Source organism: Castanea sativa, chromosome 12 (genome assembly GCF_040712315.1).
Source record: "Castanea sativa cultivar Marrone di Chiusa Pesio chromosome 12, ASM4071231v1".
Classification (NCBI taxonomy): domain Eukaryota; kingdom Viridiplantae; phylum Streptophyta; class Magnoliopsida; order Fagales; family Fagaceae; genus Castanea; species Castanea sativa.
The window spans coordinates 3,444,118-3,455,100 of record NC_134024.1 but is presented as its reverse complement, the minus strand read 5'-3'; the positions used below and the strand labels follow the sequence as shown (position 1 = coordinate 3,455,100).

The window sequence follows — 10,983 nt, the reverse complement described above, 5'->3', positions numbered from 1 at the left end:
ATGCACATAGTGCTTAGGGAATTGGGGGAAAAGGGTTCGAGCTGTGGGGTTAGCAAAATATTATAATTATCTCTCAAAAAAGAAAAAAAGAAAAAAGAGCTAAGAAAGTCAGGAGGATTATCTCTGGATTGAAGGGAACATATACAGAACACATATCAACGGTATGTGTGTTGAATCTATTGCTGACATGATAACGTGGTTTAAGTAGAACTGTAATGGGTTCTACTTATTCTTTACTGAATGAAAAGGTGAATATACTGTGCAAAGATCAATCAAAGCTAACACCAGAGCTAGCAACATCTTCGGGAACCAATATATCAAAATCACTAATAGACCATTCTGCAGTCATCCCTGTGCTGCTAACATATATCTCTGTACCAACATTAATTGAAGACCATACATGCCTTGCTGGTTCAGTTCCTGGATCCTGGTCAATAGCAATTTGTTTCCCATTAATGTCCTATAACTATATTGTCCATCTTGAAGCAGAGAGACAAACTCAACATCACTAATCAAGTTAAAGTAGACTAAACTAAGTTCTCTAATGTGTATTGAGGAAGCAATTGCTCTGAATTGTAATGGGTTCAGGTAATTTAGGATGCTCGGAGCAGGTATAGATAAATGATAGATCCAAAGCAAACCTATGATATTTTTCATTTGTATCCAATTTGAATATTGAAAGCTGCATAGAGTTATTGTTAGAATTTTTGGCCAAAGCTGTAGTATCTCAAGGATGAGTATGGGAGAAAGGACAGATACGGATGACAAGTTTGCACAGTAGTGTAGAAATAAAGAAAAAGTAAGAGAATATCAGACAGGAGATAGAAGCAGAATTGAAAATTCTTCAAGTCTCATGAGGCCTCTAGGGAGTCTCACCTCAAAGATAACATATAGAAACTTACCGTTAGCAATAAGGACTTTTAATTTGTTGAATTTTCTATGCATAGAAGTAGATAATAAAATTTTGAACTCTCCTAGATGCATAGCATAGAAACATCCATTTACAATGAACGTGAACTTAACATTTAGCCAAATTTTATGTGTCCACATTCGCATATCATTCCTTTGTGTGTGTGTGTGTGTGTGTGTGATTTCAACCAGGATTCCATAAAAAAAAAAAAAAATGATAATGGCTAAGTTACTAAATATGGATTTGAGTTTGTCCATAGAAATTTTCAAATTGAAAAGGCAAGTTTGGTCTTCTAAAGCCACAATTACTCTATCCAATACGGGGAATCGGATGGAAAAATGCCAAACTACAATAATAATAAATAAATTAACAAGTGAGGAATTATATTTAGTAAGCCTAACACTTTTTTTAAGTATATATTATAACATAGAGAAAGGGGCTTAATCATATTATTCTTCCTGACTTTGCTACAGGCAACATATATTTGATTCTTATAGGGTACTACTTTCATCAGTTAGAAAGATTTCTTACTTGATTTACTCAATTTATCATTTAATTTGTATTTTCAAAGTTGTTTTGGCACCATTGACCAGACAAAGATCTTATAGCAATGTTCCTCAGCCACATGCTATCTTATATTATTCTCAGAGAACCACCAAAGGTGGTCTACTGATAGCTGAAGCCACTGGAGTTTCTGACACTGCTCAAGGGTAATCAATTTCTTACCATGTTTCCCACTGAAATACAATCTCCATTTTGAGGGTTCCCTTTATTGCCTTAAATTTTTTTATGACTTCTTAGTTTTCTTTGCTATTGTAAAGGTATCTAGACACACTAGGTATATGGACAAAAGAGCAAGTTGAAGCCTGGAAACCCATCGTAGATGCTGTTCATGCCAAAGGAGGAGTTTTCTTTTGTCAAATTTGGCATGTGGGGAGGGTTTCAAATCAAGGTTTGTCTTTGACTAAGACGACCTTTATTTCTTCTCTTCTAATATTGCTTGTAGACAATTGAACTTTTGTAATGATTCATGAATTGTAAATGAGTAGATTTAGGTTTTCTATACCATATTATGTTTACTTAACTGTTGATTTTTGTTGATCCTGAAGGAAGTACTGCATGTGAACCTATTTGATAAAGATCATATTGGATGGAAGTTTTGATTGATTGCTGAAATAACCATGTGTTGGTGCTGTAGAATGCTATTCCCTACAATGCATAATGAGTGTCACATTTGAAAAATAAACATACTTTTTGAGGAAGAGCATTAATTGGCTTGACTCTTATTTTAGAGAGTAGAATTAGCAAAAGTGATGATCATTGTTGGATTGAGGTAGTAAGGGAAATTTATGCAACAATATAATTATTTTGAAAAATTATTGATCTATCAATGTAGTGGTGTTATTTTTTGCATTATCTCTACTATAAATGTTTTTTTTTTTTATTACAAGGGGGCTTTCATGATGATCATTGCCTCAGTGGAAGAGCGGAAGGGGCATCTTCTATTATAAGCCTAATATGTTAACGTCATTTTTTTTAGCATCTAATATCTACGAATAAGGAGAAACCCACTGCTTTAACAAAATCGAATCACAGTAGTTGCTTTGACAAAAAGCTGATAATGTTGTCACTTTGGCTAAAGGCCAAAGTGGGTGGTTGCATACCACTTTGTCAAAAGCATGGTTCTTTCAGTTGGTTGGTCTTTCAAAATCTTTGTAGTTATGTTTTAGATAAGACACCGCTTGCTCTAAATCAATTGTCAAAATCATTATCAAGTCCTATATCTATGGTAGTCACAGACAACCAACCACCGCTTTTTGGCTTGTTAGACAACCCTAAGATCATGAGCTTTCCTTTTTTGACATGGAATAAGATCTTGAAATTTCCTTTTTTGGAGTGGATTATTTATGGAACCCCATCCTTCTACTGTACAATCATGTGGAACACATAATGGAGCTATTATGCCTTCTTGATCCAAAAGAAGCATTAATTTTGCCTCTTATTTATTTATTTATTTTGTGATTTGCAAATCAATAAAGGTCTTGTCAATTACTTTTTTAGATAAATGTTTTTTTTCTTAAGAAAAAAAAAATTGTGAAGAAAAGAAAGATCATTTTCTAAGTAATTTAACAGATCATAACTCTCATTTTTTCTAATTCTTGAAATGGTGATGGATGATGTCTTATCAAACTCATCTGAATTATCTGGATATTTATTTTTCTTTAATTGTTGTCTATAGGTTTTCAGCCAATAATTTCTCAACAAATCATATGTAATAGGTTGTTATTGGTTGGCAAAAAAGTAATTTTAATGATAGTTTTAAATTAAAACTAATAATAACTTATCAACTATAACTTGTTGTAAAATCATTGTAGACGTAGCACTTCTAAAAAATTTGACGATTTTCTAAAATTATTTTTCATCTCAATATCTCTAAAAATACAAATATATAATTCTATTATTTTTGGGTGCATTTGATTGACATTTATCCATTTTTTAGGTGGTTCATATTCCTCTAAATTATGATATAGTGCGTTATGTTTTCCTAATTTGGTTTTTAGTTTTAGATTTTAGATTATGCTATTTTTTTCAACAGCTTGATTTTCTTTTTAGAATTTTCTCCTCTTGAATATCTAGAATACAACTAAACATTTTAACTAAGTATTAGCTCAAACAAAAATTAAATAAAAACAATAAGAAGGAGAGAGAGGACTTGTGATAGAAAACTCAATTCAATTCAATTGGTCTTCTTCATATTTTATCCAAATTCAATTTCTTCACATAGCCAAGCATACATCTTCATGGAATTTCTCCCATCCAATTGGTCTTCTTTGTCCAAACTTGGATAATCTTTCAACCTAGTCTATTTTTGGTTGTCTATTGCTACCTTATTTAGTTTTATACATGTCCTTTGATTTAATTTTCTTTCCATTGACATCAAATTTTACAATTCTGGTAAAGGTCTTACAGTAAACACATCCCATAATAATATATAAATTTGTTACAATACCAAAAAAAAAAAAAAAAAGTGGAAAAAACACTCATCCATGATTAACGACCACATAAACTATAGTAGTAAGACCCCATGCGATTTGTTGGAGCATTTTAATATTATATAATAAAATTGGTTTATATTACAACATAAATGTAAAGATGTGGAAGTTAATATGAAAGATGAGGAATTAGTGAAAATGTTTAATCCCACGTTAAAAAAAGAGAGATTATATTATTCCTTTTAATTATGGTGATTAACGGGCTAATATGTGTTGATTCAGATATTGGACTAGATATGTGCGCAAGGGGGAGGTGAAGGGACGAGGTGTCAAAAATGGAAATGAGTCGGCCTCTTGTTGGGTTGTTGTATCCTGGGGGAGACAAGTTAATATTCAGAAGTATTTTTCAATTTCTCTTTGTGTTATTTCTATTATTACTGTTTTTTATTTTTAGTTGGTTTATGGAAACCAATGTTATTGGCACCTGAGATCTTCGATGGCATATCACTAACAAAATTAATTAGAAAAACCTGAAGAATATGGGGAATTCTAATAGAGTGGCAATTTTTTGTATTTATATATATATATATATACACACACACAAAAAAAATTAGATGTATTTTTTTTTTGGAATTCTAATAAAGTGGTAATTGAACAATTTTTATAACGGTTTGATTAGGGAGAAGGAGAGTCATAGAGTTCAAAGAAGTTTGAATTATTATCAAATTGGGTTTGATCGTATAATAAATGGAAAGTTGAAAAGTTAGGAAATGTTAATTAAGAGATGGAGTTTTTTAATTTTTTTGATGTGATTGGAAAAATGTTAATTTGCAAAAGGAAGGAAAAGAAAAACAAAAAAAGAAAGTTATTGAGACCGATAACGTGACTATTAATGTAGCTCAACAAGAGCGTAACAACAATAAATACTACACCTTAACTTTTAAATATATATATAGATTTTTTATTCTTTGACCAACCATTTGTTTTTTCTTGGTCAAGAGCACGAAGCTCTTTTCTACAATATTTCCTGACTAATCTGAATTTGGACAGCCATTCGTCTAAATTCATATCATAAGAAAACAAGTGATCCATCCACATCATTGGAGTCCATTGTATATACATGATAATGAGTTTTTGTTTTTTTTTTTTTTGTTTTTTGTCATTCTCATAAGTCATAATACTTAACTTAATGAGTTGCCATTCTTGAGAAAAATTAAAAAGGTCAGCTAGGGACATACTGTCACATATATTCAGCTTCAACGCCCCACACCATGAGACAAATGAAAGAATAAAATGTCTGGTCATCAATTTGTCAATTGGTTTATTCTCTTATAAATGGGTCAATCGTTAGAGAAAATACATCATGTTTCAAATATATGAGTCCTCCCCCTCACATGAAGGGTGGTTTCACACTTATATGTGGGTCAACTACTGAAGAAAATACATCATGTTTTAGATACTCCCCCTCACATAAGAGTGGATTCTCATGTGAGTAGGAGGACTAATGTATCCAAAACATGGTATACCTCCTCTAGCCACTAATAGTTGATGAAAAATTAAAAAATATTTATGTACCACAAGATGATACTCTCAAGCATGTGAAATCCACCCTCAAAAAAAAAAAAAAAAAGCATGTGAAATTAATCAAATATGGATTTGAGTTTGTCCAATGAAATTTTCAAATTGAAAAGGCAAGTGTGGTCTTCTAAAACCACAATTACTCTATCCAATATGGGGAATCGGATGGAAAAAAAATGCCAAAACTAAAATAATACCAAATAAGAGATTTGGGGGTTCAATCTCCGCCTACATCATAAACTGATTGGTGTCTTGGTCTAAAGAGCTATCATCAAGAATAGACGCCATAGGTTGAAACTCAAAAAAAAATCACTAATTATAAATTTATAAGTTATCAGTATGATATTAATTAATTGTGTCTATATGTATTAGTCATTTGACAATGTCTAGGAAATATTCTCTCTTTATTCGATTGGTATTGTATAAATTTAGAGATTTTTTTTTTATAAAAAAAACAATTAATAGATCTAGGTTTTATTGATTAGATTTGATAAACAATGACTTTTAGAGTGATGTTTTGGTTGATTGGGCTAATTTTTGTTGTTGTATGGACTAGATGTTTTGTTGTTATTTGAACTAATTATGTTGCTCTTATAGTCACCACTGTTGTTTAGAATATTTTTCTTATTATTCAAAGGTGAAAAAAGTTATATTATGGGGGCTAAACTTTAATTTTTTGTAAGCCATTGCTTGAACATGCAATGGTTTACAAAAAATTTGTTAGACAATTTCTGTATTGCTAGTTCAAAAATTCAGATATTAAAACTTCCGAAAGACCAAAAAATATTAAAGAATCAGATGATTCGCTGCTTAGAAATTATTGAAACAAAACAAAATATATATGATTAAACAATAAAGAAATATAAGAGAAAGATGGGTGTCGATACCCATTTTTTGACAAAAGGGGCCCAATGGCAAAAGAAACCCAAAAATATGAAAAGGGTGGAGAAAGAAACATAAAGACCATTGGGCCAGAATGAAAAGAATAATGGTCCACAAGCCCACAAAATAATAAGTGGCCTCAAAGAAAGCAAAATGGGCCGAGAAAGTCCCAAAGGATGAAGTAGTAAGCCCATGGGAATCATAAGAAATAGAAATAAAGCAAAAAGGGGCCAAAGGAGCCCCAAAGTAAGGAAGTAGCAAATGGGATTGGTCCAAAGGCCAATAAACTCAAAGGCAAAGGATGTGGTAATTGGGCCAGGGAAGCCCAAAGGATTTAGCGAAAACTCATGGGAGCGAAAGAGGTAGAAAAGAAGGGAATGGGCCAAGGATGCCTAAAGAAGGGAATGGGCCAAGGATGCCTAAAGAATGAAATGGACCAAGAATTCTTAAGGAATGAAATGGGCCAAGGAAGCCTGAGGTGTTGAATGGACTAGCTCAACAGCAATATTAGGCAGCAAAAACTAAAAGGAATATGAGAAATTGACATGGCAAGCACTGCAAACCGCAAGCCTAGAAGAAATAATAAGGCAAAAATAGATGAATGATATCACAGCAGGAACAATGCAGTGGCATAGCAGAAGCAACAGCCAGCCCACGGACAAAGGATAAAAAAGGGGACATAGGCTGAACTAAACAAGAGAAAGCCCATACCTAAGCAATGTCCAACCTAAGGAAGAAATGAGATGCAGAGAATGAAGACCCAAAAACTCCTTCATGCCGCAAGAGTTAAACGAACACCATAGCGTGTAGCAGAATCAAACAAACCTAGAGGCAATGGCAAATGCGTGAGGGGCAGAAAAGCAATGGACACATATGGTAGTGGAGCACGCACAAGGCCCAAGCACCACCTACATGTACCCAACCAATACAGGGGAGGTAGGCCACGGGTTAGAGGTAAGAGAGGGTATGGTGTGGCGGTGGGGAGAAGGGAAAGTCTATTTTGGGGTTCCCGCTCAAGCTCTTTTGGAGAAAATGTCTTGCTAGGTTGACATTTCACCCAAAAGAGGTAAACATGAGTTAGGGCCACTAGATGCATGCTGTAAAGGTTGGTAAGGGAGAGAATTAATTCTTATCTAGAGGGGAATGCCAAAAGGGGATAAAAAAACAAAAGAAAACCACTTTTGTCTGGGAATGGGGCGTGGCACGGCCAACACAATGTAGTGGTGGTGGTTGGGCAACCGACAGGCCAGTGAGCAGGCTTGGAAGGACACCACAATGGGCCAAAACGGTTGAATGGGTAAAAATGGTAAATCTTGTCATGACAGGCAGTATAAAAAGGATCATAGACGTGCACATTAAACAAGAAGAACAACAGAGGAAGAGGAATAGAGAACACAGAAAACCAAGAGTGAGGAAGAAAAACTTGAGTGATAGGAGTAAAGGCATGCGTCAATAGGCTACCCACTTCTCTCTCTCTCAATAGCCCACTCTTTAATAAGTTAAGATTTTAAGTTTAAGTTATCTGGGTCCATTTCCCAAGTGAGTAACTTCTACAGTAGGATCCCTCTTTGCGGTTATCCACATTGGGGATTGATTCCCTTTTGGACTTGAATTTGCCGAAGGATCAAGTCCATTCTTTAGTAGATTATTCCTTTTTTCCTTTGCCATGGTTGACTAATGATTAACATGACATCTCGCTATTAATCTATTCCTGCTATAATCGTGTATTAATACCTCTTCCTTTTGTGGAACTATTCACGTATCATTGTTGTTAGCAAAGAAAAATATCTTAATTAAAGCGTTTTAGCTGTTCTGCTATATTGCATTTTTTCTCTTATAATTCTTGTTACAGTTATTCCTGCCATGAGCACACTCAAGATTCCTGCTAGAACGCGTCAGTACAAGAATGGCCCAACTTGTGCACAAGCTGGCCAAAGGAGTGTCTCAGTTAGGCTTGTCCCGACTCTCCTACCCCAAAATCGTAGGGTCATGGCACAACAGGAGTGATCCAGCCCAAGACCCAAAAAAGACCCATCACAATAGGTTACATTCAAAATAATAATTTATGGCTATAACTATTGAAAGGAATCAAAAGATTCAGAGCCTACAAATTAGAGATAATATATATATATATATGTGTGTGTGTGGGGGGGGGGGGGTGTGTGTGTGTGTGCGCGCGTGTGTGCGTGACTACAAAAATTCAGATGTTAAAATTTCCAAAATGCCAAAAAAGATATATAATTAAAAAATAAGTTATTGAAACAATTCAAAAAATATATGACTATTCAAAAGAGAAATATAAGAAAAAGAAAAAGTACACAAACTTATAAAGCAATAAGTTTATATTTTAGCGGGTCTAAACTTTAAACAAACTTTATCAGCATGTGGCCCACGCTAAAAAATATTGAGCAGGAGCCTACGTTGAAATAATGAAAGCCATACCTCCTCTTAATATATTATATATAAGTTTTTTGTCTAAGAAATTAACATACTTTCATATCATGAGGTGAAGTAAAGACATAGAATTTTGTTTTCTCATTGGGATATAGAATTTAGTAATGTATCCACCAAAACCACATGATAGGGAATCAATAGTGATTAGAAGGCCATAGACTTTCATGTCAGAGCTCTCTCTTTTTGTACTGTTTTCATTTTCTATTTTACCTAGCAAAACTGAGAAAAATTGAGTCACCTAAAAAATGATATGCTCATTTTGCCTATGTAGAATGACCACAATTAATTAATACCTAATGTGCCTTTTATCCTTTAAATATATAGCTTGTTCAATTTTTTTTAAAAGAAAAAATATAAAGGGGCCTAAAACATTTTTTCATTTGGGTGATTTCCACTATTGGAACGACTGAGATCACAAGAAATTGGCTAATATCCTACTAGTCTATGCAGAGATCTCTATCAATGACTTCAGCTTAAATTATTGCCACATGTACTGAATTGATGACATAGAGATGTAAACTTGTAAAGGCTACAAAGTTAACTAATTTGTTGGACAAATCATCTTTTTCATAAAAATAACAAAAAATAAAATATATAAATAAATAAACTAATTTGTTGGACAAATCTTGCTTGTCTATAATTCCAAATCTTCTACGTAAAAGGATTGCCAATTCCATAAATATGAAATGAGTTGAGGTATCATAATTCCACCAAAATAAAATGTGATACTTAATTTTCAAATTAAATTAAGTTGTAGGTACGTAAGGAGTTAATATTTTATATTTTATATTTTTGTTACTATTGGAAAAGCCTTACTCACCACATTGTCATTATTTGAAATCTAATGCTTATTATATTGAAATTTATTTGCTTTCACCGCTGGTGTGCTGATGATTTATCATGAAGGTTGCCATCATTGTTTGCCAAGTTTATATTATGTAATATTGGTACAAATAATTTGTAGCTTCCTAGTTTGAGTTTAACTTGGACTTGTTAGAGAGATATTAGTTTCACTCCTTGTTAAGTTTGGACTAAATAAAAATAGTTTGATTTTAAAAAGATGATAATGATGTGGCAAGCCCTGGAGAAGTCAACAAAAAGTCAAGACTTGGGTTTTATATATATATATATATATATATATATATATATATATATATATATATATATATATATATATATATATCTCCATATAGGGTTGGGTTCAAGTTACACCTGATTTACACCAACCTATAACTTGTTATTGAATTAATATTTTGAAAATCCAACCGTTGAATTACATGTTCTATATGTTCTTAACATACATGCCAATTTTCATATCAATCGGATGTTATTTACCATTTAATCTATAAACTCATCTTTTATGCATTATTTTAAATTACAAAAATTCGAATTTTAACAATTGATTGATGGCATGACTATTAATCTTTGATCACCTCAAAATTTCGTAAGCATGAAAAATATACGAAGATAATGTAATATAACGGTAGATTTGTCAATATTCGCATCCAATTAAAAAATATTGAGTGGTGTAACATTACTTAGAGTTACATTAGATGTAACTTGAACCCAATCCATATATATATATAAAGTATTTATTCTTTGACCATCCATTGGTTTTTTCTTGGTCAAGAACAAGAAGCTCTTTTCTATAGTATTTCCTATCTAATCTGAATTTCTATAGCCATTCGTCTAAATTCATATCATAAGAAAACAGGTGATCCATCCACATCATTGGAGTCCACTATATATCAGTGTGGTCGATACCGTACCAGTACGTATACCTGTATCGAAACACCAACATTTCATACCGGCCATGTACCAGCCATACCGGCCAATTTCAGGCAATACTGATCGGTACAGGAAAAAACTTTTTTTTTTTTTGTAATTTTTGAATTTTTGTAAAGGCAGAATGGTAACTTAATTGTATTAACTTATTAGTATTATTTGTTTTTTTAGTATGCAGTGAACAATAAAGCTTTCTATTTTTTATATTGTGTTTTTTTTCTTTTAATTGATGCTAAATTCTAAAACCATGAATAATTTGTTTTGAATTGAGATAATGTTTTATGGTAAACTTTTATATTTATTATAATACACACACACACAGATATATATATATATATATATATATATATATATATATATATGTATGTATGTGTGTAAATA

At 32.6% G+C, this 10,983-nt stretch overlaps 1 protein-coding gene and 1 pseudogene across 1 annotated transcript; both read left to right on the top strand.

Annotated features, from left to right (window-relative positions):
* Positions 1-10,983, top strand: part of LOC142619328 (12-oxophytodienoate reductase 1-like) — a 50,265-nt pseudogene that overhangs the window by 26,054 nt on the left and 13,228 nt on the right.
* Positions 216-8,370, top strand: LOC142619512 (putative 12-oxophytodienoate reductase-like protein 1). Its single transcript, XM_075792634.1, has 5 exons — positions 216-430; positions 1,384-1,408; positions 1,559-1,620; positions 1,732-1,862; positions 8,216-8,370. Exons 1-5 carry the CDS (start codon positions 216-218, stop codon positions 8,368-8,370), a joined length of 588 nt encoding a protein of 195 aa, XP_075648749.1.